Raw genomic sequence first — 27,959 nt, 5'->3', positions numbered from 1 at the left:
ATAATAATATAATCAAATGTTTGATATTAATTATTAAATATTTAGAAAAGTAAAATTATTTTTCGTTAATCAAATATTTGATAATTATTTCCAAACTCGTTTTTCAATGTAGCAGACTGCTGATGAATGACTATCGAACATGATTTATTTTGAGGAAATGTTTCTGAATAACTTTTTATACAAAAATTGTTTTTATGCATATTGAAAGATAATTTTTTTGATAACCTAGTATATATATCTCTTTGTTTTTATTAATATATTTAATATTTTACAGCATAGACCGATTTATTTATAACTTATACTTTTTGTACATAAGCAGATTCTGTGACGCTTTTAAACCAATTGAATTATCTTTCGCGCATGCACTATCACAATTTGGCGAAATAAAAACGTGCAGAATCCTCGCGCGATATTCAAGGCAAAGTACATAACATTTAACAATGAAAATCGGACATCGAAACTTCATCTGTATCGAGACACCACATAGCACGTGAAAGTATCAAGCTCGGAAACTCAAAATTAATACTTTTTGTGATAAGAATTTATTATGTTTCAACGGTGATTGATGCATTATAAAATGCAGAAAATCTTGACGTGCCATTCTGCACATAAAATCGATGATGCGCAAAGCATTTTTTATTGTAACATGAGATTTTATTTTCTTCCGTTTTATTTTCGATGAATGTGTTTGTGTTTTTTTTTTACTGTGTTTAATTTTTAAGTAAACAAAATTATGAAGAAACTTTTTATATTATTATGATAAAGTCTTGCATTTTTTTGCGATTAAATTAATATAATTTATAATAAATAATTGCTCCCCCCCCAAATAAAATAGCGATTTCGACGCCTTGATGTAAAAAGAAATTTATTCCTATTCGAATCACTGATATTTATATAAGTGTAAGATTTAGACACATATTTTTCGACCATGAAAGAGAAAAACATCTAGGGATATAAATTTTATATCTATTGTAATCATGAATTCTACATAAACGTACAAATGGTATGTGCGTTATCAGGGCGAGACCTGCTTGAAATTCGATAGCGTAACGACCTAAATTCGACGGCGTCTGCCATGAAATTATGATAGGTGAAAAAAAGATAAAAAAAGGGATTTGAATGTCATTTCTTCTTTTGTAAAAGCTGATAACATAAGTTATCCGAGTTAAAAGCATAAAATATCCGAGTTAAAACTGCGCGTTCTTGTTAACACAAGGCGAAAATAAAATTAATTATTAAGATTTAAAATTAAAGTTTAATTTAAAATATTATATATATTTCATGATAATAATACATATAATGCAATGTAATACGAGATATAAGAGTGTGGTAATTCATCGAAAACTTTCTGCTCTAATATCAATTTCTTGTAAGAATATACATAAAAGAAATAATATGAATTTAATGATTTTTTTAAACTATACGTAACTATATGTTACGTATATAATTGCATCTTTTTTATTTTACCAATGGAATGAAAATCAATAGGTGAAAGCTATAATGAAATAAATCATCTAAACGCTGGAAGCAATAAATTACATTTTATGTCTTTTAACTATCACAATTTAAGAAAACTGAAATAGACTTCCGTAATGGCAATCTATGATTTACGGATGACTGAACAGATTAAGTGGAGTAAATCTAATGTATTTATGTCTAATTGCAGCACGAGAGTCATTACAACGGACAATGTTATAAGTCAATATTCGTACAAGTCTTAAATTTTATTCTTTCAATGAAATTTAATGAGTTAAATAAAACAATTATAATTGTAATTTGAAATAGAACCCCGAAGGGAAACTAACTAATTAAATATAAAGAATTTCTATTTTAAATATAAAAATAATTTTTAGTGCATTCTTGTCATCGGAATGTTGATTCGTTGTGATTGCAGGTCCGTGGAAAAACTTTTAATTGAATTTTTACAAAATTGATAGGCATTGGATTATCCACAACTTGTTCACATTTGTCCATAAGTAAAATAATTTTTATCCACTCTGCAGAAAGAATTTATAAATATAAACAACAGAATTAAATACTCCTAAATATTTTTTTTCATTACACACAGAATTCAAGTGTCCACGATTTATCCGTATTTATTTCCTTATAAATATTTGTTTCTTATTTATCCTGTAAAAATAAATTATAAACAAACAGGAGTAAAGTCCCCTATTATGAGATAGGCGCTTAAGATGAGATAGCGGCGTTTCTGCTAATAACTAATAAACGCTAATAAACGCTATCTAACTAATAAACGCTATCTATTGGTCCATGAATTTATTGCTCTTGGATTGAAAACTATTTAGTAGAAAATTCATTATTAGATCATGCTTGTAGTCATTGTAAAACAAGATTTTAGAATTTGGATGTCTTCAAGTTTCATTGAGCATTTAAACCTTGTTTATTATTTAAAAATAAATATTTAGCAATAAATTCTTCACATAGTGATAGAGTAAAGTACTAATAGAAAAATATATTGAATTGTTTAATTACAAAAGAGTTAGATTTGATCGTAAAACCATAAGACGTGGAAATCGTAATAGATACTCAGGTTATTCTTAATATGAAATAATCCATGTTTCTATGTTATAGTGAAAATCGTTGCTAAAGTATAAATATTATTGTATAATAATAAAAAAGATAACCGGAATGAACGTTGAATGTCTATATCTGCGATACTTGATTCCAACTATCTGAAAACGAGTTCTGGGTATAATCTATCGCGTGCTCATTTTTCGTGCACGCTGGCTGTATTTGTTTATATTTTAGAAACATTAAATCAAGTTTTTTAATTGCAATACTGATATACTTTGCGTTTTACTATTGATTTCTCGAGGCATCTCATATTAGAAGCACAATTTTTGCGATTTGCTCATTTTTTACATTTCTTTAATTTCCAAAAAAAAATGGAATTTGAATTAAATTTTATGTAACGTTAGCTTAAAGTTTAAATTCCCTCAAAATAACCTATTATTTTTTTAAATTCTGCCTAGAGACTTCTAGCATTTACCTAAAATAAACTCGATATCTCATAATAGGGGCCTTTCCTCTATATATTGAGAGCAAATTTTGATAGAGATACTCAAAGGTGTGTATCTTCAAATTACATATCGAATTTGAACGTTCACAATTTGTCTGTATTATCCAAAATTATCTGTAAATAATTGTTTGTTGACTACCTTACAAAAAGAATTATAAACAAAAAAATGGCACAAATTTTTTCACAAGTATCTCTAAATTTATTTTTTAATGTAATTTACGAACAACAAATGCGGACAAATTGTGGACAGAATCGAATTCCGGATGTAAAAAAAAAAAACACTTACTCAACTCTTTTATATATTTATAAAACTCTTTTGTATATTTATTTTTTGCAGTGTGGACAAAAAATTGTTTGTAAATAAGTTTATAATCGAATCATGTCAATAATCGAATGCCATATCAATTTTATATATATAAAAATTTGTATTTAAGAGTACAAACTTTACAGACTTTGTAATAACAATATTTTTGGTCACACGTCTGATTTTAGATAGATGTGCAGCATCAATCGTTACAAAAACCTCTTCGAAGAAAAGGCATTTTATAAACGTCTCCATATCGCGGCAGGATTTCCGTCGCAGAGATGACGATTTCCGCGAAATAAGTTACCCGTAGCGAGGCATCCTAGATTAACGGGTTGAGTCGCAAAAATTCGCGACGTCGGCGATTTAATTCTCACGCCGCCCGGTGTCGGTGGGATGTAGCGTGTGCGGTGGTGAGGAAGAAACGGTCTTCTCGACGGAGATTAATCGAGCGCGTCGATCGGACGAACGGACGGATGCGCGCGGATGTAACACGCGCTGCCGGCTGGCGTGGATTATTCGGACGGGAACGACACAGGCGAGAGCTTATCTCACGGCTGTCGTCATATCGCGGACTCGGGGTTACGGCGAGAGGTTACGTTTTCTTTTTTCCGCACTTTTTACGCTTTTGCTTTATCGGACCCTCGCTACCCGATAGCAACGGCTGGAGGCACACGGAGATGTCTCTTCTCTTCTCTTCGCGTCACCTTATCCCACCTCCGTCCCGCCGCGCTTCCGATCGCGCCTCGATTTATTTATCTAATCGGACCTGGCCGGTCGCGTAGTGCGTTAAGTGCTCGACGAACGACGCGCCTTATCTTCGAGATCGAGAAAATCCGGAGACGCTTCTCGCGCGTGGTTTTTACGTAATCCTCGCGCGATCGACACCGGATAACAGCACTTGTCCAGACCGAGAATAGAGTTGTATGTGAAAAAAAATTCTAGCTAAATGTATAATTCTTCTTTTTTGTTGCTTTTTTTAAATTTACGTAATAATGAAATACGTGTAGATGTTACACACGTATGCATTAAATAATCGTTAACTGAAAGTCATAATTATTAATCATAGAATGGTTAATATGGAGATTAATATGGAAATATTGATACGATGGAAATATTATAATTGTATGATGGTACAGCTGTTTTTTGTTATCATCAAGGATTTAACTCAATAATTAAATTATTGATGATATTTGAATCTTTCATTCAATTAAAATCGATGGAAATTTTACGTTAATAGACTGATATAAATTATGTTCTTTTATTTGTTTCTAATTTTTGTTTTTTATCTATTATAGATAAATATGTAAATATATTTTTAATGTGATTCTCAGAGAAAGTTTTATATAAAGAATAATTTGGGAAATTTCTCAAATAAACTGCAATGCTATTTTGTGATTATAGCAGTTAGTTTTTTAATCAATTAATCGCATAACGATGTGGAAAAATACGATTAGGTGTTCTCTAGAGTTCGCCATAATAGAGATAACCTGTATCATATAATCGAACCATAACTATGTCGAATATACACATAAAAACAAATTAAATGTTTCAATTAAACTTTTTTTAAAATTGATAGATTTATTGTATTATTAATAGAGGAAATTATAAAAACTACTATGACTACTAACTATGAAATTCGTTAAAATGTCTGAAATACAGACATCTTAATTGTGAATCGGGAGCTTATCTTTACCTGATAATGTAATAACAATTAGCAATTTTATTAGATATTATATAATGTTATAAAATACCACTGCAAAAGATTATTAGATTATTATTTATAAAAATATATCATCCGTTAATTAATAGAGAATGTTGATAATCTCTGAAAGCACAGTACTCGGTTAAATTGAATTGCTTCTTATTGGAGGAGGGGAAACTAGAATATCTGGAATCAAACGTATATCTACCTTAGAAGAAATTTATCTTATTTTATTCCGACTTTCACTCTTTCAGTTCAATCAATTAAGAAGAAACGATTATCTCAATTGACTGTATGAATCGTAAAAATTCTGTAAAGCGATTCACAATTGAAGTCACAATTTAGAAAGAAATTAATATCATTGTGGTAACGAAAAGACAAAAATTCTAATAGATTGTGACGATGCTGAAGATCATGCATTTTTATTTTAAAATCTCGAGGATAATAAGCGCGTGATCTGACTGGCAAACGAGACGATTCTTTGCTTATTATCTGCTTCCGCTTGCAAAGAATCGATTAATTATGTGCGTGTTTAAAAGGATTTTACACGATTTATTGTTAATGATACTCTCGGATTATATTTTTATCCATTGTCAAAAGTAAGATTATAATATATCTGATAGTTATATTTAACCATTTTAATACATTACTTCTAACGAGATATAAATACATGCATGACATTTAATATAATTGGAAATGAATCAAGTAATTAAGAGAAGCCGCTAACTATGATCAAAGTTAGATGAAATAATATTTCTACACAGACATATTTTACATTTATTTTAGATATACGACTACGCCGATTACTTTCGACTTGCAACACAATCAACTGAAATAATAACAAAATCCATATAAAAATATTATTTCAACATCTAACTTCGATTATAATTGGCGGTTTTCTTACTTCTAGTTAATTTATTCATATATTGGGGTCTTATTCTCTAACTTATTAATTTGAGATGAATTTTACTTTCATAAAATATCAATCTGAAGTATATTATAAATATATTTGACACTCAAAATTGAAAGGTCGCTCAAAATTGAAAAATGATAAAAAATCATTTTTACAAAATTATATATGCTTCGTTTATACAAAATTATACCAGTAATTTTCGAAGTCAGATATTTTTAATATATAGAATACGTGATCGTAATTATAATGGAAATCATTTTATTAAAAGATTATTACGTTGTTGCCTCATTTGTCAGCTCTACTTTGCTTTAATTAATTTTTTTCATCATTCACGTGATCTAACCGGGATTAGCAAATAGCAAGGCATATAAATATGCCTCGAAGTGTACGCGTGTGTGCGTACACGTGCTTCCTCGTGCGCAAGTGGACTTGGCTCGATTAGTCGTCGTTGATTCTTGTGCCATCGATGCCCACCTACGATTTATGTCTCGTTTCTCTGTTCACAGCCTGTCAGTGAGTGGACGTCGCTGAACGTAGTTGAATGGATGTCAGCCCTAAATCTATACCGCTATGCGGACGTCTTCAAATCGAAGGACATTAAAGGCAGCGATCTGCTTCATCTGGATCGGGAAAAGCTCATGGTAAGCCGATCATCTTAATTAGTTATTAGCATACCGGTCGTTCATATATCTCGGATTAAGATAACTAATGCCATTCAGTGGACTGAGAACCGCCTTGAACGAAGGAACTTCAAATGTGGGACATTCATGATTATTACTATTAAATTATTATAATCAAGATAATTTTTGTTTTATTAGTAAATCATACTCTTTATTCTACTTTTACTATAATACAATAATTATGATAATAATAAGTAAATTATAATGATTTAATTTAATGAATGATAGACATCAAACGAAGTAGGGTAATATCGTAAAGTTATTATAACATATTCTACTTAACTTCGTTTTTTTTACAAGATCATTGCACCGATCATTTGGAAGCGATACGATGTATAATATCAATTAAAAATATGATATCTCCATGTACTCATAAAGTGATTAAATATAATTTTGATTGAAAATCAAAAATCACAAATTAAAGTAATCTCTATTTAAAAAAATTGATTTTTCTTTCAATAGTTTTTTTTCTAAATCTGCGAACTACAATGAAATAGTGAAACTAAATCGATTCCTACGTGACTATTATTAATCTCGAAACAGTTATCGATTTAATAAGCGATAATGCACTCTCCTCATTTCGTAAGTTTATCATCGACAGCAAATTACTTTATTATGATATTTTTTTCGAATTTACTGACAATTCTAAAAATATCGGCGGTATGATAGGTTTTGCTATGATAGCCAATCATTTTCTTCTTGATCAATTAATCTTTTCCCATTAATCAGCCATGGTTTAGTTTAGAGAAATGTGATTGTAGCTTATACGGGATGCTTATTAGAACTAATTAGCAATAAGAATTAATGTACTGTAATAGTACCATATCAAGCTACTAAGCAAATCGATTGCGTGGAAGACTGTTCATTTATTTTATTATCGAACGGAGAGATTTCTGTTCGGAGAAACTATTTGGCGAATCAAGCGATTTAACGGGGGGTTATACGTTTTTTGCGATGTGCATTAAAGCTAGTCACATTTTCCGTAACAGTAAGGTTTTCGACTAATTGCGTTGCTCGATTCGGTCGTCCGTAACCGTAACCGTAAGAATCGAGCAACGCAATTGATCGAAAATCTTACTATTATTGTTACGGAAAGTGTGTGTGACTAGCTTAACGCACAATCACGAGGTCGAATCGTGCAAAAAGTGCAAATTAAGTTCCTTGCATTTTCGTGTCCCATTTGATTGAAATTTAATTCTGCGACAAACAATCGTCAGCAATCTGTTCTGAGCTATATTCCTACTTTTAGAATGCGCACATATTCAAATTCTTCAGGTTTAAATTTGATATATATTGCTATATATATATATATTAGGTGTTGGAATTAATTCGTAGCGTTTTTTAATGAAAGAATGTTATTTATTTCACATGAGCATTAAAAAATACATTAATGAAAGTACTTCCCATCACTTGTAAAACGCTACGAATTAATTCCAACACCTAATATATATATATATATATATATATATATATATATATATATACACAAGCTCGCGTGATTATATTTAACTGAATATTCGCCTTATGATAAATTTTCTATTATTTATTCTGCGTCATTATACATTTTTTTTTACTTTCGAAAGAATGAGAAGAGTTGTCTCAAAACTATTTTATTGTTATTTAAATTTTTATTGTTACATTCTGAAATTAAATAAATCCGCTTTTCAATTAACTAAAAATAGGATAAAATTCGTTAATATTTTTCTTTTGATTTCTTTATATTCTTTAGGTATCTATAAATGTACTGGAATATAATTACGAGTTTCATTCTAATTTCATATAAATTTTTATACGAAAATCTGCTATTAACACACAGCTTCAAGTTCTGAAATAAAAAGTAGTAGGAGCAAAGTTTTTTTTATTGCAAGTGGTAAAGTCATTTGATGTCTTTTTGTACTGAATCATCAGTCCTTGGTCTTCGCTCGTTTCGGATCGGCAGCGAAGGCGGAATCGCGCGATCGAAAATTCTTCGGCTAGTGCTTGGCAAAGACGATGACCTCGAGTCGAGAGTATCTGGACGACGTTTTCCTTGGCCCGTTGACCTTGTAATTGCCCTGTAGCGTCTGCTGGTGCGCCACAGTCGAGTCTTTATCGAATCCCCCTCCCGATATGTATATATCTCTCTCTTTCACCCATTCTGCGTCGATTTTTCTTTATCGTCGTTTGTGAGTGACCCGCAACTTTCGGATGCTTTCTGTGTTTCGGTTAGGTAATTTTCTTCTTCTCATTGCGCGCGAAAAAGATTTCTTATTCAGCTTATTTTCGCAACATTACACGCTTATTGTAAAGTCTAATACGCAAAATCGATACATTATGTATGGAAGAATATAGAAGGGAGCTTGATTTAATAAGATCACTTTTATTGGCGCAGCGCGTCATTGCCTGTCATGCACTTATCGCGTTTTTTTATTAACTTCTTAATAGCCACGATTTGTCGTGAGGTCTTTATTAAGACGACAAGGTTGGTCCCGATATGATTTTTGTACATCTATTGCGATTCCATTACGTGCCTATCCTATTTCCGGTAATCACGACGTTTTTCTGTGTTGTTATCAGTTCAAAACATTGTGGTAGAATTACCGCATAATGCACGAAATATGTAATTTACTGTGCTGCGGAATATCATTATATATAACTCTTCACGTTTTCAGTATTTCGACATAAGTAATAATATATTTATTATCGCGTCTTCGCTATTATTATTCTACATCACAACGGAACATTTAGTGACAAAAAATTTTTTTAATTTGTGTTAAATCCTAAAGAATATTTATACAAAATAATATGAAATATTAAATTTACTTTATTCTGTTTCTTTTTACTGTCCCATTTAAGACGGTATCTTTTCAATTTTTTATCTCCATATGATTACTTCATATGCAGCATTTTTTATGCGTATGCGTTTTATATGTATATATTATATATATATATATATATATATGTGGAAGAAAATTGAAAAGATGCTGCTCTATAAATAGAACTTATAAGATGGAGAGAAGAAATATATTAAATTGTAATATATTTGTTGTAAGCAAAATATTATTATTAAAGAGTTAAAAATTATTTTTAACTGTAAAAGATAAGATATGAAACGTACATTTTATGATTGATAACACGTTGAAGAAATATTAGATAAATATTGCATAAAAGCGTAACTTTTAATATCGTCAGAGTGCAACATAAAGAAAATTTTTTTTACAAAATATATATCACAAAAACAACTTCAATATAAGATAAACTTTTTAACTTTTTGAACTTCATTATAAGATGAAGCTGTTTTTATGATATTTTATATATATATCTGCTGATATAACTTTTTATATCTGCTGATTAAGTTTTATTTTATTTTATTCCCTCTTAATTACTGGACGGTGCAGCGTTAAAATGCTAAATAAATGCTGCCATAATTAAAATACGTAGATATAAGTCGAGATATAAATATAAACTTTACGGAACATTTGCATTTTGCAATTCTATGGAACACAATGCAAAGGCACTTTTTCCTACGTCTAGTTATAGGACACCGTCTTTTAATGCTTGGTGATCAGAGAACTTATACGCTCATAACGATTCAGTAGAGTAGCTGAGATTATTTGCGTTCTCTTATGCAAGTCTTGGGTATTAATGTTATTATACTATCTTCCTGCATCATTACTGAAAGAAAAATGTACAAAATTTTAATAAATAATTATTTTAATAGTATTAATTTATGAAAAATAAATGTTTGCTAAATAAAGAAATATAATAGTTAAATCAAATTAACGGTGCTTTATTTATTAAATAATGTGTTCATATTCAGTAAATATTTAACTGGTAGTATTTATAAAGAAATAATTATTTAAATTGTGTTTGAATTGACGTCAAATTGATGTTAAAATCATTGTATCAATATCGATTTGACAATTCAATAACTCATTTCTCACTGAATAATATTTAATTTTTAAAAATAAAGTTAAAAAAATAAATTTTTTTAAAAATATTTTCTCTGTACGAATAATTTTTATACTCACTGTAAGTGTATAATATCGATTACATATTACATTGCTGATTACATACTATTAAAAAACATTTAATTTTTTATTAATAGCGTTAGTGTTAAAACAGAATGAAATAGATCCGTTTACATATCGAAATCCCCCAAAATTTGTGTACTTAAAATGAAATAAATATACCTGGGCTATGAAGAAAAAGAAAGCGAAGATGCTTAGTGCAAAAAATGTAAGCAACGCGAACAGACCTAATGTTAAGAAATATTTTATTTGACAATACTAAAAATGTGTTTAGTATAAAAGCAGAATGCAATGTAATAATTTTATTTTTCGACGTATCTTTCGACATTTTTAAGGTAATACATATATCAGGAAAGAGAAGCAGATAATAGCGAAACAAACTTTTCTCATTCTCGCCGCGCAGTAGCTACGCCGCTGTAATGATCGCATCGTGCATGCGTTTTCGCCGCGCGTTACCACGCGCCGCATTATCATAATTATGCGAGAGACCCGCACGCGGCGTAACGGGTCGGTCAAGACGGACAATCGAATTACATCGGTCGGCCGTATTGGCCCAAGTTCTCGATGTTCGCCGTGGGAAAACGGGCGTTTCTTCGAACTGTAATTACGCCCGCGTTTTCCACGGCGGCGGCGGCGGCGGCGGCGCGAGTAATTGCGCTCGTTCGTTCGCGCGGGCGGTATAATAAAAGCGGTTTGAATTGTAAAAATTTACAATGGAATCACGCCTGAAAATCCGAGCGCGGGCTAAGACTAAAATTAGGGTACGTTAATTAGAGAGATTGAATCGTCTGTCCACTGATTTTGCGATAACGTTGCTAGATCGTTGTGAAATTACATGGAACGGTTTTGCTAAAGTATCTAATTTAGCTTCACTGTTAAATATTGAAGATACAATGTTAACATAATTTCTGGAGTTAAGTAATTATAATTTGTTACGTTTTTAACTTTTATTTGTGTCAAAATTTTAATCACTCGATTTCTGATCGATTTTAAAGTAAATAACATGCATTTAGTAAATAATAAAATAATGTCGTATGCATTTATTTAAAATAAATTATTTAATAAAGTAAATTTGAATTAAATTTAAATATGTTTTTAAATTAAATTATTTTTAATTCCATAGTTTGTTGAATTAACGATATTAATGATATTACGTAAGAGCAGTGTGATGATCTGTAAAAATAATAAAAAATAAAAAATTCAAAGATATTATATGAATTTAACAGTGTAGATGCAAGTCTGAAAATAATTTTGTTGGATCATCAAAATAATTATGGAAAGCTTGATGAGCAATGCTGCAAAAGTTTTGTTATTCTAATAACAGCAATAATCAGTTTAATATTACATAATTATTTTGATAATTTAAGCAATTATTTTGAGAGAGATATATATAATATATATAACTAAATTTTGAGATACTTAATTAAAACTGTTCTTTCTATAATGTTGCATTCGTTTTCATCGTTATTGTGATGCTTTGAATTAATCTTAAAGAACCAGAAGAATCTCTCCTTACTCGCTCCGATGTTTTTCGATTTGGAAATGAAGTTGCTGCCAACTTTTATACTCTTCCATGGGAATTAATACGTTGGATAAATTGAGAAATTTCTCTTAGATTACCGGTTTTTCAATTATCGATCTTCATCATATAGGGATCCTCATGAACTTAGCTTCTGCGCGCTCTTCGCAGGGCAAAAGTGCGCGTCTCAAGGCTATTTCAAACATAAATCGCATATTATCATACTAATTGACTCGTAAATCGACACTGAATGTTCTTTTAGTGCGAGAAATTGTTTGAGTCTCCCACTCAATTTGTCCTTCAAGCAGATTTTCCCGCTACGAACACGTGGCGAGACAATAAAAGAATATGTCTCCCTTAATATTTTTCACGGAGGCGTCTCAGGAATTCACCATTGCTTTCCTGGGAGATTCTTTTCAATTTAGTTTTATGAAGAATTTATTTCAGAATTTATTTTACAGACACATCAAGTTAGAAAGCCGTTACCGAGGAATTATTTTATTGAAGTGACTTATGGCGGATCTTTCTAAAATAAAATCTACTTCTTATAGTGCTCCTTGACGTTTTGTTTGCGCAAGAAATGAACGGGGGATGTGCAAAGTGCGCTCGTATCCTCGAGTACTTCGTGCAAATTCTCTCCCCGTTGCAAAGCGATGAATTCTTCCCGAGCGTCTTTCTTGGCACTTGGAATAAAATAACGAGCGCGTCAAATTTTATCGCCGCGTTCTCGCACGGCCGCGTAATATATCGATCACTTACTTTTGCTGGCTTGTCGCCGCTAATAATAGCGTTTAGCCCACTGCGCGCCGTGGCGCCGGCCGAAATAGCGCGCCATCGCGCGAGAACATGCGCGCGCGCGCGCTCATAGCCAAATAATTTGAAAAAAGAAACCAGCTGCCGGAAGTGCTTTCTGTATAGAACCGGTTTATTTTTTTTTTTTTTTGCGGTATAGAGACAATTTACGTAAAAAATGTGAAATCACATTCACGTCTATTTTCCGTTTCCGTTCAACTTTTCTCTTCGAGTTCTCCCTTTTATACAGCTTCCTCTTCTCTCTTTGGAGAGAAGCCGCGTCTTTTATCAAAGGATTCGACTGTTTGAAATGTACATTGCATGGGTACGGAGAATTCGCAGCGTAACGTGACATTTAAATTTTACGTTGACGTTTCTCTCGCTTTTATAGGATTTTATGTATTTAAAGAATATGTACATTTAACATGTATATTTACAAAGAATATGTTTCACTTTCCAATATTTTTAAATCTGTACACGGAAAGTATATGGTTTTGCTAACGTATTTAAGAAGTTAGATACAAATCTGAAAATAATTTTATTGGACCATCAAAATAATTATGTAAGATGCTCAAACTTATATAGTTGCTAGAATGTCAAAATTTTTTGCAGCATTACTTATACTTGAAATGTGTACGTAATTATTTTGATCGTTCAACAAAATTATTTTCAAATCGGTATCTAGTTAAATTTTTGGATACTTTAGCAAAAATTCTTTCCGTATTCTTTAAACGCTATAAATTCCAAGACCAGGTCGTTAAATTACTCTAATTCACAAGATTTTGTGTAACAGTGAAGAAGATATGAAGACTATTTCTAGGATAATTTTCGATGCTGATTTCGAATCTGTCATCGAAATGTTTCCATCAGATCTGATTTTTGAGATATAAGAAAAAAATATATATTTTTTTCAATATGTAGTTGTTTTAAAATTATAAAACAACAAATCAGAAGTGTTGAGAGATTAATTTTTGTTCTTTTATATGACTTTAAGTCAATTTCACGTATTAGAGTCTAGCAAAATAATCGCCATGTTCTATTATTCTAATATCCGTAATAATATTATAATATTTCTCAATTATCATCAAATCCTGGTGAAAATGTTCACTTTGTTCATCACTTGTCGCATCTAGAGATACTCTATAACAGAGTGTGGCCACGAGAAATTTTGTCAAAATCAGAGCAAAAAAGGATGTATGTATTGTCTTTTTCATATCTCATTTTAACTTATACTATCTTACTCATTCTAAATTACTGAAACTGATAAAAATAGTGGGCTGTTTAAAAGTTTGCCGTGGCCAAACTCTGTTATAGGATCTCTAATCGCACTTAAATTCGGAAAGAAACGATATATCTATCTTAAAAATTGATACATCTTAAAACTGACATGCTGTATTTCAAAACTTTGATGGATATTTCAAAACCTGATGGAATTTGTTTGCTGATAGATTCAAATTTAGCGCACAAAAATACGTTAAAAGAATTGTTTCCTTCTCTCGTATTAAAAATTAATCAAAACTTGTAAACTAGTGTTACAGGAGACGAAAAGCGTAATTTTCTCGATCAGATGCGTCGACGGTGCGTTAAAACAATGCTCTGATCAAGTTTGATTTGCGCCATGCTTGTAACGTGAATTTTGTAGCACAAATGCAGGGAATTTAAATTACGACGCGGACGTGGAAAAAAAGCTGCGATCAAGTGATTCAGCAGGTCAATATTAACAGACTTCCTGGATCTATTCACGATCGCATCGATATTGAATCGATCGACATAGGTCGATTAAAATAACGTGATTAACGCGCGACTAATCGCTCAACGATTATCTCATCAAGCGCGCCCAACAGCAAATATGCAATTCACTGACGTATATCAGTCTACATCACACGAAGGTTACGAACATTTTTAACTCTCATCTCTATAATCGCGAGCGGCTTGTTAGCACATTTGACGAGTTCTTAACACATTTGCATATTTCACGAGAGGTGGATGCTAAGAAACGTAGAAATACGGAATTTTTATCATTTTACTTCGTACGAACGAATGAGAGTTATGTTTTAATTGTGATTATATTCACAGTTTGTATAAGTTATTCAATAATTATCATATTTATTTCAGTTATAATTTTAATTAGCTATAATTATAATTTTAATTGTTTTTTTAATTAGCCGCTTTGAAGTCGATGCTCTCTCAAAGAATATTTAATGATAGACATAATTATATAGAGTAGGCATATATATATATATATATATATATATATATATATATGTATTTTTTATTGTTTTTTTATAAGAGAATTATTTTAAATTTACGCTATCCTGTTCCTATGCCGATATTTTTCGGCATCTTAGATATTTAATTTTCCTCCAGCGAAAATATTTTGCGATCCCGTAATACTCTTTTTTTTCTCTCTCTTCTTTCTTTATTATTTAAAACATGCGAAACGACACGTCGAGCAGCTACCGTCGACATTCCACAAATGGCATTCCTGGACAATCAAAGACACCGATCCAAGCCGCATTAACATGCGGTATGACGTATTCTCCGCAACAGAGATACGGATTCGCAATTGAAGTGACTGTAACGGATGACAAAAGCCTTTCGGGTTCTCTCGAAGATCTCCATTACGCGAATGCGACTTGCATCGCAAACTTGCGAACCGCGGGGTGCATTATACCTCTTCGCCGAGCGCCGGTGCAGGTATTGTGCAGCGGTGCACACCCGACACCTGTTGCCTTGGCCGTGCTCTAGGGAAAACGAGATGCCTGCTGGGAGAGAGAACGCAGAGAAAGAGAGCGAGCGAGAGGGTCGTAACGACGCGTATAAATTACGATCGCTCGTTCGGCGGCGTGTGTTCACCCCTTTTACGAGCGCGGTGCTCCCGACTCCTCAACGTCCCCCTTGACTGATTTACCGCTGCGGTACCCGCGAATTATCTCTCTCCTTTTCGCTCTTTTTGCGATATTCGCCATTCTTAGAGAGTATTTTCCGCGGCTTCGTTCGCGAAAAGGGAGGCGGCGCACTGTAATTTATAACGCGAACGATCGCGAGCGATCTCCGTGGGGCTGAACTCAGAAAGTCTGAAACTTGCAGTAAATTTGTTGAACAGGTCATATACCAATACTGGATACTAACTTAAAAACACATAAAAAGTGTGCGGCATACATAATAATATAATTACGGTATAAAATGCAAAATGTATTCTACGGTGTGCGGGTACCGATTGATTTTTTTTTTTATAACCAACGATGAAAGAACACTTCCTTAAGAATTAAGAAAATTGAAACTCCCTCAATCGAGAATCTGAAGCTGCCTGTTACTATTAAATTATATTCATTAAAAAAAAAAAAGCTAAAAAAATTGATTAAAATGAATATTTTAAGGATGTTTTGTATAATATCTAAAAATATTAGTCAAAAAAATGTTTGTCTTGTCACAAACACGCTTTGAGGTAACTGCAAAAAACAGAATAAATAAATTAGCTTATAATGACTTTATGCAGCAAAATGATATTTTGTTGCAGTTTTAGACATATAGACTTTTAAATGAATGGATCCAAATGAACTTTTGTACGAATATTTATTAGTATATAAAAATAAAAATATTTATTAGTGTATATAAAAAATTTGATTTAATTCGTATGCTATGACTTCAGATATGTAAATAAGTACTTTTGTTTAAAAAAACGTGATTTTACAAAAAAATCAAGGCAAACAAAATAATTAATTAACCTTTAAATCATTAAGAAGACTTAAATTTTTGCACAAATATTCAGACTTAATAATAGAATAATTTATATTAAAATATTTTTTATTTTTTATTTTATTAAATATTTTATATTTTTGGTAATGCTTTTGTTTATCCATAAATAATCACATCGAAAAATCATGACTAATTTAATTTTTTATAGAATTTTGCGGTGATATAGCAAGCGAAGCATTTTGACGAAGAACTGGCAAAATTATTCTGTTTGAATGACCAGACGATGATGATTCCGTTGGCGAAAAAGTGGGCCAGTGGATCTTAATCGGTCCGCTATCTCCGAAACGTTGAACTCTTGTTAGCGCTTGGGTTATTTATGACAAGAGTATTATTTTCCCTCATTAGTCAGTGTAACTGTCTCCACGCTTGACTTTGTCACGCGTTATATACCCGCTCTTTATAGTCGCGCCGTCGCGATCTTAACTTGCGCTACATTCTAGCAGATTTACAACTGTCATACTCGCACGTTTTCACCGTCAGCGCGGCGAAAGAGTCTCTTTCGGTCCGTGATTCTGTAGAATTGGTCCCGAAGGACCCCGCCATTTTCTGTGACGCGAACGACATTAAATCGATGAAAAGTTACATGTCTGAAGTTGTGTGTTCAAGTCGAAAAATCATCATTTTATGGCTCTTATATTATAGAATCTTAATAGAATATTATATGCAATATATTACATACATTACATTTCAATATAATATTACAAGTATAGTGATATTTCTGAATTAATTGAATTGATCTTGAAAATACAGTTATTCAAATTTATTGGAATTCAAATTTTGCAAACATTATTCTCATGTTCTAATTTTACTTTTTCTTTCATCGAATATTTTTAATAATATTCAATGATGTGAGGAATTCTTTTTTTTATGGAACAGATTTTGGAACAGTTTTATTTCTAAACTAATCCTACACAGCTCACTTCATCCAAGGAATGTCTTGAGAATATTCTTTAGGCGTATTTAAAACGTCTCTTGATAGTCTGATATATACGTTTGATATATATTGTAGAATTAGCGCCTTTATTATGAAGAATCACTATGATGAGTTTTAATAATTCAAAAGTTTTAATAATCAAAAATTTACGTGAAAGACATTACTATCATAAAATCATTAAACATATATTTTAATATTTGAAATTATCATTTATGATAATATATTTATTTATTCGAATCATGCAAGTAAAATTAAACATTTAAATATATGAAGCAGAATATCGTTCTTTCATTAGATTAGCATTTTATTTCTCCTTGCAACGTTTTTTTTTTCTATTTGGATTCCATCGTCGTCGCGAGAAGATTAAATTCAAACCGTAACATGTCTTAAAAGAACCGGATCGGTGTGTCTTTCTCCATTCGAGTGCATGCGAGACATCGTCATATGATTTCTTGTTGCAGAATATGGGTATAAAAGATGAATTTCATCAGAGGAACATTTTGGTGTGCATCGAGGAACTCTGCAAAACGTTGCCACCGCCTCCGGTGGCGATGGAGACGATGGGTTCGACGCTCAACACGACGACGCCGACACCCGGCGTCGCCGTCGAATCGGCCTGTTCCCTCGGAGTCAACTATCCGGGCAACAACCTGGCCAATAACGCGCACAACCTCATGCCGCACAGCTTCAGCGTGTTGGAGAAGTGCGGCAAATGCCATAAATACCTCAGGGGCCTCTTACATCAGGGCTTCCTCTGCCAAGGTACGTTTCCGTCCTTTATCGACGTCGACCTTTGTTAAATCCTAATCCGCTGGGTATCTTTTTGAATAAATTGAACTTTACTGATGACGTGCGAAAGAGCTCGATTGAATCACTTCATGTATTTTAATTCCTTCGTGTTCGCCGACTTCCTTAGCGCTCTTGAAAGAATTACAAATTATATTGCTCTATTTCTAATCAATTCTTTAGATTAATGACCGTTCTTAATGAATTTATAACATGTGTATCTTTCAAAAATTACATAACCAGTAAAGATTTTTATATGAGAGTTGTCAAATTCCATCACAGTTAAATATCTAACATTCGTGTTTATTCTTGCATGACAATCGCTCTGAAATAAAATTCTGAAACCAGTACAAGTGAACTGGAAAAAAAAAAGGAAACTATGTGCGTTTTTCGCGTTGTTGATCTCGCGAATTTTCTACGTTGCGCAGATTGCGGGCTGGTCTCTCACAGGACGTGTTCAGCGACGGGTTTACCTTCCAATTGCATATCGGTCGACTCGGACAATCGTATCAGCAGGTTTACTTCAGGTAAGTCACGTCGCTCGGATTGCCGCAGTCGCCGTTGCAAATTTTACAACGTGGCACCGCCCATTAATCCTTCATCATGTCTCTAATGTATAGAACACGGAAAGACGCTGAAAAATTTAGTTGTCTCTTCAAAGGCGGGAGAGACATTGCGTCAGAAACACGATTGCTAGCATCGTAACCAGCTGCGTGGCAATATCGTATTCGAGTTACGAAGTTGACGGCAAGGACGCCCGTCCTGGCGCCTGGCCGCTCGCACCTCGTTATGATAACCTGGATCATTTTACAGAGGCTTGCATTTCATGGCTGACGGCTTTCTTCCATTGAAATCCCTCCGCGTCGTGGTCGCGTAGGAGTCGCCTCACTTGTTGGCATTTAATGATCCTTAACCGAGAATATGAGTTTCAAAATGAGTTTTGCAGGTCTCGCTTTGCAATGCGTTCTAGACTTCGCAAAAACTAATATCCATGATGTGACGTTGCAAGAATACGGCAGTCTTTCAGCGGATTAAATTTATTCCGATTCGATCTTTGCGATTGTACTTCCGCAACTCTGTCGACATTCGCATTTCCGTATACAAAACATTAAAGTATATTCGTTCCCAGAGTAATGAAACAGGGAGAAATCGATGTTAAGAGAGATTTTATCTCTTTTGTAAGATTTTTTTATACTTTGTGATATATATGTATTATTAAAAAAAGTATAAAATATATTTTATATATATATATATCGCTTCTTTGATAGAAAAATAACACTTTTCGAAATTAGTAATTTTTCTTAGGAAAAATTTTTTTAATTCTGAATTTTTGAACGTTTAAAAAAATGGCATAACACTAAATGCGACGTTTTTCTATAATTATTTTAGCGCCGATAACATTCCTTCTTCCAGTGTCTAAAAATTTTAAAAATATTTCTTTTCTATAAACAATTATTACGAACTTAAGTAGAAGATTTTTTTTGTTTTTTAGATGATAAATTGCGACGAAAATTACAAATGTATCGTTTCTCTAACAGAAAATATGTCTTCACAGTGTGTTGATTTCCATTGTGTGTTGATTTGTCCACTATCTCAAAAATACTATTTTTACACTTTTTGAGTTGTGTTTGATTTTTTTTATCAAGTTGTACTTTTTTACCAAACAAGCGAATATATATTATTATTTTATATACACATTTAAATACATTTTGTATAAAATATATTTCTGGGGAAAAATTAGAAGAAATTTAGAGAAAGCATTGTATTTTTTTAAATATTTTACATTTATAAATGACATTTCATTCGAGTTACAACTGTCAAGACACCTTGTCTTATCTACCGAGTAGTTTTTTTTACCAACAATTACTATTAGTTCTTCATTCTTGTACCGATAAACCGAGCTCATAGAAGACCGGAAATTTTCTTAAGTTACGCCCGGTCGCTAGTTAGAGGTGCGATGTGTGCCTTTGACGGCGAGAGATGGTTAAACGGCGCGAATATTCCCAGACGACGATAATCAGCAAAGACAACGTAAGCAAGGCTCAACGCTCGTGCCGTCAACGTGCGCCTCCAGCGATGCATTTAATTAACGCTGCACACGCCGCGGCGCGAATGACGGAATCGAATATTTGTGCATAGCAAAACCGCGAGTACGGCGCCAGCCTTCAGGGCCATGTCTCCCCCTCCCCCCCCCTCTCCCCCGCCACCTCCCCTCCCCCCTCCGATCCCTCATTCATTTATTCTAACCGTTCCCCCGTCGCCAATTGCGTTTGTACACACTGCGCGACGGTGCATCGATCGCTCGGAATTATCGTCCCGCTGATAACGTCGTTTGTCCGCGACGCCAATTCGTGGCTGCGACGAATAACGATAAGAGAATTGATATAATTTGATGATATTAATAGACTGGGTGCATTTCCGCGACAGTGGACAACTATCGGAAAGAGAATGAGAGTTTCGGGGGCGCTCCACGAGTACGCAGGACGTTAATTGCGCTTTGATTTCGTTATCCACTTCATCCGGAAATCTGTTGTGAGAGGAGAGATCGAATCTAATAAATTCTCGTTTTAATGACTTCGGAAAAACTATGGTTTTTTTTTTTTAGTAAGTTACCATATCTGAATCACAAGAAAAGAATACATCATACTTTTTGAAAAAAAGATCCAGAGGTGAAAAGAAAGGATATAATTTTTTGTGCGTTAAAAAATGTAGGTATTTAATAAAATGAAACGTCGAGAAAAATAATTTTTATTGACAATCTTGTTAATATAATTTTATAGATATAAAAAAATTTTAATTAACGACCAGAAGATTATGTATTTTTAAAGGAGTAACACTACTGCCGAGGGATCGTGGGAAATCTAATCCCGCGTTGAAGAAAAAAAAAATCACTCGCGATGCGCCGCACCTTTTTCGCGCGCGCGCGATTGTCGCGTCGGCTCCGGTTGATTTGTAGTAATTGGTGGCGTTTAATCGCTTATATACGCGCGGGCGAGTCGTCAGCACGACCCGGTCGAGCCACGCGCGCGTGGAGGTGCAACGATGGACAATTACGCTTCTCTGCCGAATAAAAATTCGAGTCACGTGCGGAGGCCGCGCGGCACTCGCGGTTGCGACTTCGACATTGACGATCCCGCACAAATTGCACCTGCCTCCGCGTCTGGAAAGTTGATTGAAAATGACGCGGCGATCGGCTTGAGTCTCTAATTGCATCTACTCGATGAGAGAAATATTTCTGACATTTGTGACTGTAATTGTATGGTAAAATATTACGATAACTTAATTTTTATCAGTCATTACTGTTATAATGTCAATAATAATAATTATACAGTTTTTGTATAGAACTATGTGATATTTATGTAATTCTATATAAAAAAAGAACGTACGGTTGGTTATAAAATTATAATTAGTTTCAAAGACAACTATGTGTTCTGTTTACATAAAACCATAAATATTATTATGCTAATATTATGGAGTAATAACTATAAAAATGAAGTTGCTAATAATTGTTATTTTTCTATGCAATTAATATTGTTCACGAGTACTAAAAACTTTTTTCTCAGTGCTTGTGGTATATTTTTGTAGCGCACTTCTGGTTACCTACCTACTTCTTGCGTTAATTGTACGCTGCAGAGAAATCATAACACGTAATTTTTATAATCTTCTTCCGGGTTTTTCCGATTTGTCAATTTGTCAAAATCCTAAATTGCTGAAATCTCAACAAAATTCAAGCACTAAATCAGCCTTGCGTGGTTTTTTTTGTAACATAATTACTCGCATAGGATATTTCTAATATTTCCGTTATATTTCAATTTTCATTATTTTCTTTACAATTTATACTTAAATAAAAATTGATATAATATTCTGTACATTCTTTAGATAAAAATAAATGTAATAAATCTTTTTTAATTTTTGTGAAACAATTTACATAAATGTACTCTCTAAAACTTTTAGACTGAATTGTCATTCCGAAGAGTGAAATCTTATTCTTATAGATTGAAAATTGAGCCACTCTTTTTCAAGACTGGCGCAATTTCCACTTTACAAAATGAGATTTCAATCCAAAAACTTTAGAGAGTAATGAAGTGTATAAGTAACATTTATATATTTAGCAAATTTATACAGGCTATCCTGAACATCCCGTGTAAGCAACGAAGGGTTAAAGCCGAGTCTTTCGAGGAAGCTGCAAATTGCGTCCGAAATCCGAATGCTTCGCGTATCTTACGTATTTACTCGTGCCATTGATTTATCGGAATACAATGGCACGATTCAGCGAGATTTCTCGTTACATGCATCGATGAGCAACATTCAGAATTCGTGATGAATATCGAATAGCCCGGCTGTGGCCTCCGCCTTACATCCGCGCATAAAATTCACGTGCGTGCCTACGTTCTCGTATAGATCGTGTTTTAATTCTGACTTTTTGTCCTCCCTCCCTTCTCTCTCTCTCTCTCTCTCTCTCTCTCTCTCTCTCTCTCTCTCTCTCTCTCTCCTTTTCGGTCACTCGTCCTCCAAAAGAACAAGAAGAAGATACGGTCATGAAGAAACAAGACGTCGCCGTCGCGGTCGTAAAAATAAATTTCTTTCCTCCTCCTCCTCTTGCCCCTCCTACACAATGTTCTCTCCGCTCGTTTTCTCTCTCTCTCTCTCTCTCTCGTCATAATGCACACGTCTTTGATTGTACAAGTGGCGTGTGTACGCGCGGGTATTCGCGAGAGACAGAGAAAGCGAGAGAGAAAACGGGATCGTGTCTGAAAATATGATCGCGCCGTATATCCTCGCGCGAAAATAAAGTCAAAGGTTCGTCAGCCGTAATAAAACGAAGAGGGGTAAAAAAAAAGAGAGGAAAGAGAGGAAGGAACGGAGAGACGATTGAAGAAAGGAGGCGCGGGCGGCCGTAGGCGATAAAACAACGAGGAGCGGCTTGTCCGCTTGAGCGCGAAAATCTGCGGGGTATCGTCAGGAATTCTTCTGCTCCGATAGTATTCCACGATCGCGGCGTTACGTAATTTCGTCGCTTTGTCCTCGCTGAATTTCGCGGCCTCATGGATAAAGAGAAGCGCTGCACTTGCTTCATCCATCGATCGATCGCGTCTCGCACGACGTGTCTCGATTCTAAAACGAGCTAAAAAGAGAAAGAATAAATGAAGTACGATATTATATGAAGGAATGTTTATTTAGCCGTAATTGATCACAATGTTGCGTTAGAGGGACGAAGGTTTTTTAGCTTTTATAAATTTCTCGTTTGGAAAGAGGCGAGTACCTCAGGCATGGCACAGCAGAGAATTTTGAAACGCGAGACGCATCTCAGGCTCGGCGCAGCGTGCCTAAGGTACGTCTCGCGTTTCAAAATTCTCTCCGGCGTAGTTCGTACCGGACGCGTAGCAAAGAATTCACGGAATCGCCACGAATGTTTGTCGCAATTTGCAGTGTTCGGCCTCGCGCTGTGCTCGCAATTCGACACCGCCAGCCGTGCGGCGCCGATTCTGGTGGAGCGATGTACCCGCGCCCTCGAGGAGCTGGCGTTCGCCGACACGACGCTGGACCTCTACAAAGTTTACCACAGCAGCCCACCTAATGAGCAGATCCCCGAACTGCGACAGAAGCTGAACGAAGGTAAGACGGGCGCGCCGTGGCCGGCCGGCAGGTCGGATCGCGCGATCATGCGTGCTATAAATAGCCGGTAGTCGTGCCACGATGTTCGGCTCGCGGGTTGCAAAAATGTCGAGGCGCGCCACCAGATGCATGCTGCATTGTGGAGGACCCCCTCCATTCTGAGGGAGGGCGCCAGAAAAGCACGCTTATATTTTGCGCGACAGATCGAGATTTCAGGGACAACGAATGAGCGAGCTCCTTTCGCGCTTTGAAAGACAAAGATCCGGCTGCATTTAGCGATAAGCTAACATTTATACATATATAGCCTCGAAATTTCTTTTAATTTTGTTTCTCGCGACGTTGCACGGCGTATGAATTAGTTGTTTTCGGAATAATGTTAAGAAAACTTCTACATTTCATGAGAAAGACAGAGACTGCTGCTGTCTGCATTATATCGTATTATATTGTGCAGATTTAACTGCTGCAACATGTCAGTTGTCTGCCTAATATCGGGAAATTGCGTTCAACGAACTGAGAGTTTATCGACTAAATATATATTTGCTTATGATTATCATTTTAATTCATTTAAATATATTTTTTTCACAATTCTTTTAAAAAGATTAAACTGTAAAATTTAATAGAAGGAAAAAAGTTGGAATGCATAAATAGATAGTAATTTAAGTAGATTGTAGATAATATTTGGGATGAATGAAGCTTCTAATTAGAGATGTTCTTTTCGAAATTTCACAGTTGATTATTAATGTATTATTGACTAATCAAATAGTATTGGCAAAGAGAATATATACTTAATATGATCAAATTTCTTTTTTGTTATTTTCGTTTTACAATCGTTAAAAAATCTTTTCAAATTATTTTTTTATTGTAATGATTTTGTTAATATTTTTAAAACTCATCTTTTTTTTAGTTATGTTGATTTGATATTTTTTTATGAACTTGAATTAGTTTACGTTTGATAATAATTAATAGAGTAATGTTTGTTTAACTCATTCATAATAATAACTAAAAAGATTACATTTTTTGAGTTGTATCAGTTGAAGTAAACGCGATATAATCATATCAATGTAATTAATTAATTAATAATCGATACAATTATTATGTCTTTTAAGCAATTATCGATATGATTAGTATTTATTTTTTTGTGATGAACTGAACATAGAGCAACATTACATAATCTTTTCAGATGTCTGTAATGCGGATTTAAGTCCGTACACTCCCCAATGTATCGCCAGTGTCTTGAAAAAGTTTTTACGTGAATTGCCAGACCCAGTAATCCCGGTGCAATGGTATGACAGGTTTCTGGATGCGTCGAGTAAGTATATATTTCTTAATCAAATACTTTTTTTTTAAACCGGTTTAAATTATCAAATGTTTTATCAATGATTATAATTCGTCGTTTGATTCCGAAAGTTGTACGAATTTATTTTTATCTCACAGATATGAGAAGCGACGAGCAGTGCGCGACGCGTCTCAATCAATTAGTAGCGGAGCTACCGGAGCATCATCGTAGCACATTGTGCCATTTGATGGCACATTTCTGTCGCATCTGCCAGTTGCAGCACGGAAGGGGCTACACGGAACCACCGACCATCCTTGTACAAGTTCTCTGCCATATATTTCTCAGGCCGCCCTGGGAGCGAATCATGTGAGTGCCACGTGGATTCTTTTAGTCATAGGGGAAGAGTTGAGAGTAGAGCGTGGTTCACACGATCCCTTTTTTACTGGCGACGTACTAGTGGCTGTAAAAAAAAAACGGTATTTTCGAGGACGCTAGTAATAGATTGCTTTTCATCTCGTCAACTAGTGGGCTAATTAAATTAAAAGAATGTGACTTTCTAGTTTGCTAACATTGGGTTATTTAATTTTCTCTCGCAAAAAGCACCTTGTAGATTTCAGGATATAATTACATAACGATATAATACTGTCATATTTGCGATAAAAAAATTAACTGGTTTTACGACTATATTACTACTAATAGATAAGATTACTTGTCTGATAGAACACTCGTAATATGTCTTTGATTACGAAGAATTTAGCACTTTGCACTGCGCAATTTTACAGCCAAGTTGTTCACAACACGGAGGCACACATACGCATAATGGAATTGCTACTATTACACGGCGATTGGAGCGAGAGGCTACCGGAGTTTGCCAGTCCCCCGCAATTGCCGCCACGTAAAGTTTCGAGACCACAGTTTCCGATTTTGGATCCGTTCCCGGTTCTTGAGGACGAAACTGTAGACAAAACGGCACCTGGTACGGATACTGGCAAAGATCAACAGCAGCATAGGTGATCTTCAAATTCGATTCTGATTTCAATCCAAATCTTAATTTAAGTTAGAAGTTTCTAGTTCTAATTCCACATTAAACTTGAACTTTAATCTTTCTATCAATTTAACTTTAATCCTATACTTAGTTTTAATTCTTTTTTTCTTTTATAGTTAATTTCTAAGATTTATGATAATTATTTGTAATCATATGGTACAAATGACTAATTGTAAATATCGCCGAAAAAATTCTAGGCCGCGCACGCTACAGGAAGCTGAATGGTATTGGGGTGAAATCACGAGGGACGATGTAAACGAGATGATGATCGATTCACCGGATGGCACCTTTCTGGTACGCAATGCGTCTTCCAAGGGTGGCGAGTACACTCTAACGCTGCGTAAAGGCGGGACCAACAAGCTCATCAAGATCAGTCACCGAAATGGAAAATATGGATTTTCGGATCCCTATAACTTCCATTCGGTCATCGAGCTGGTTGACTACTATAGGAACTGCTCGCTCGCACAGTATAATTCGGTGCTGGATATTAAGTTGCTTTACCCGGTGTCGCGATTTCAACAGGTACCTTTCTATAACTTTCTGGTTCATGAAATAATTGTATTATGTTCATCCTTGAACTTTCTATCTTGTGTTTGTCTGAAAAATAGGATGACGAGATCGCAAATACGACCGACATGGCAAAAGTCAGACAGAAATATTTTGAGTTAGATAAAGATATAAATGATACAATCCGGCAGTATCAACATTGTTCGGATTTGTACAGCAAAACGGCCTACGAAGTTCAGTTGAAACGTAATGCATTGGAAGCTTTCACAGAGGCCATCAAGATGTTTGAGGAACAGATAAAGTTGCAAGAAAGGTGCAAGATAGAAGCCCAACCTCATGAGATTTCTACGTAAGTACTTTGTTGTTAATGCTCTCTAAAGATATTTACATTTCCAAATTTTTATGAAATTTTAGAAGTGAAATTTTCTATAGTGTTCCATTATGATTGCATTGATGATAATATTTCCGAGATCTTATATTGCAAATAATATAAAGTAGGGATTATTAATTATAATCAATTAATCTTGTTATTATATTTGTTATTTTTTTAATAACAGTTTAACAGACAATTCAGAATTGTTGAAGCGAAGACTGAAGGCCTTAGAAGATAGTAAAGAACAATTGGATGAGAGTCTGAAACAACAGATCGCCTACTATAGAACCCTTGAGAGAGAAATGTACAAGCTGAAGTCAGAGATTGGCGTACTTGTGCGGCAAAAAGATCGCCATTCTCAGTACGTATTCTTTTATTCTGTTGTCAAAAATTTCCTTTTATTTTTACATTGAAAAACTGATCCAATTCATTCGAACATTGCAGATGGTTAAAGAAGAATGAGATAAAGCAGAACAAAGAGGAGGTGGACTTTGCAGTTCATTCCGATGAGAAAACGTGGCTGTTTTTGAAAGGTTCTCGTTCTGATGCTGATCTTATTCTAAAGGGCCGGCCCGATGGTACCTTTCTTGTTCGTCGATCGAGAACTGGCCAGTACGCACTTTCTATAGTGTAAGTATCACCTATATTTTTACACAAGTATAATGTGTGAATTTAAATCAAGAATAAATGAAAGTATATA

At 34.1% G+C, this 27,959-nt stretch overlaps 1 protein-coding gene across 1 annotated transcript in view; it reads left to right on the top strand.

Moving 5' to 3' along the window:
• Positions 1–27,959, top strand: part of Pi3K21B (phosphatidylinositol 3-kinase regulatory subunit alpha) — a 46,792-nt gene that overhangs the window by 8,255 nt on the left and 10,578 nt on the right. The window contains exons 2-12 of the mRNA XM_011065905.2: positions 6,469–6,603; positions 18,118–18,418; positions 18,871–18,969; positions 23,873–24,058; positions 25,239–25,367; positions 25,493–25,700; positions 26,117–26,344; positions 26,577–26,901; positions 26,988–27,235; positions 27,444–27,620; positions 27,704–27,889. Of these exons, the coding sequence (XP_011064207.2) occupies positions 6,469–6,603; positions 18,118–18,418; positions 18,871–18,969; positions 23,873–24,058; positions 25,239–25,367; positions 25,493–25,700; positions 26,117–26,344; positions 26,577–26,901; positions 26,988–27,235; positions 27,444–27,620; positions 27,704–27,889 (2,222 nt within the window). The remainder of the gene's footprint in view (positions 1–6,468; positions 6,604–18,117; positions 18,419–18,870; positions 18,970–23,872; positions 24,059–25,238; positions 25,368–25,492; positions 25,701–26,116; positions 26,345–26,576; positions 26,902–26,987; positions 27,236–27,443; positions 27,621–27,703; positions 27,890–27,959) is intronic.

The sequence above is a fragment of the Acromyrmex echinatior genome, chromosome 4, assembly GCF_024713525.1.
Source record: "Acromyrmex echinatior isolate Ae372 chromosome 4, ASM2471352v2, whole genome shotgun sequence".
Taxonomy (NCBI): Eukaryota; Metazoa; Arthropoda; class Insecta; order Hymenoptera; family Formicidae; genus Acromyrmex; species Acromyrmex echinatior.
This window is presented reverse-complemented; position numbering and strand designations above follow the sequence as displayed.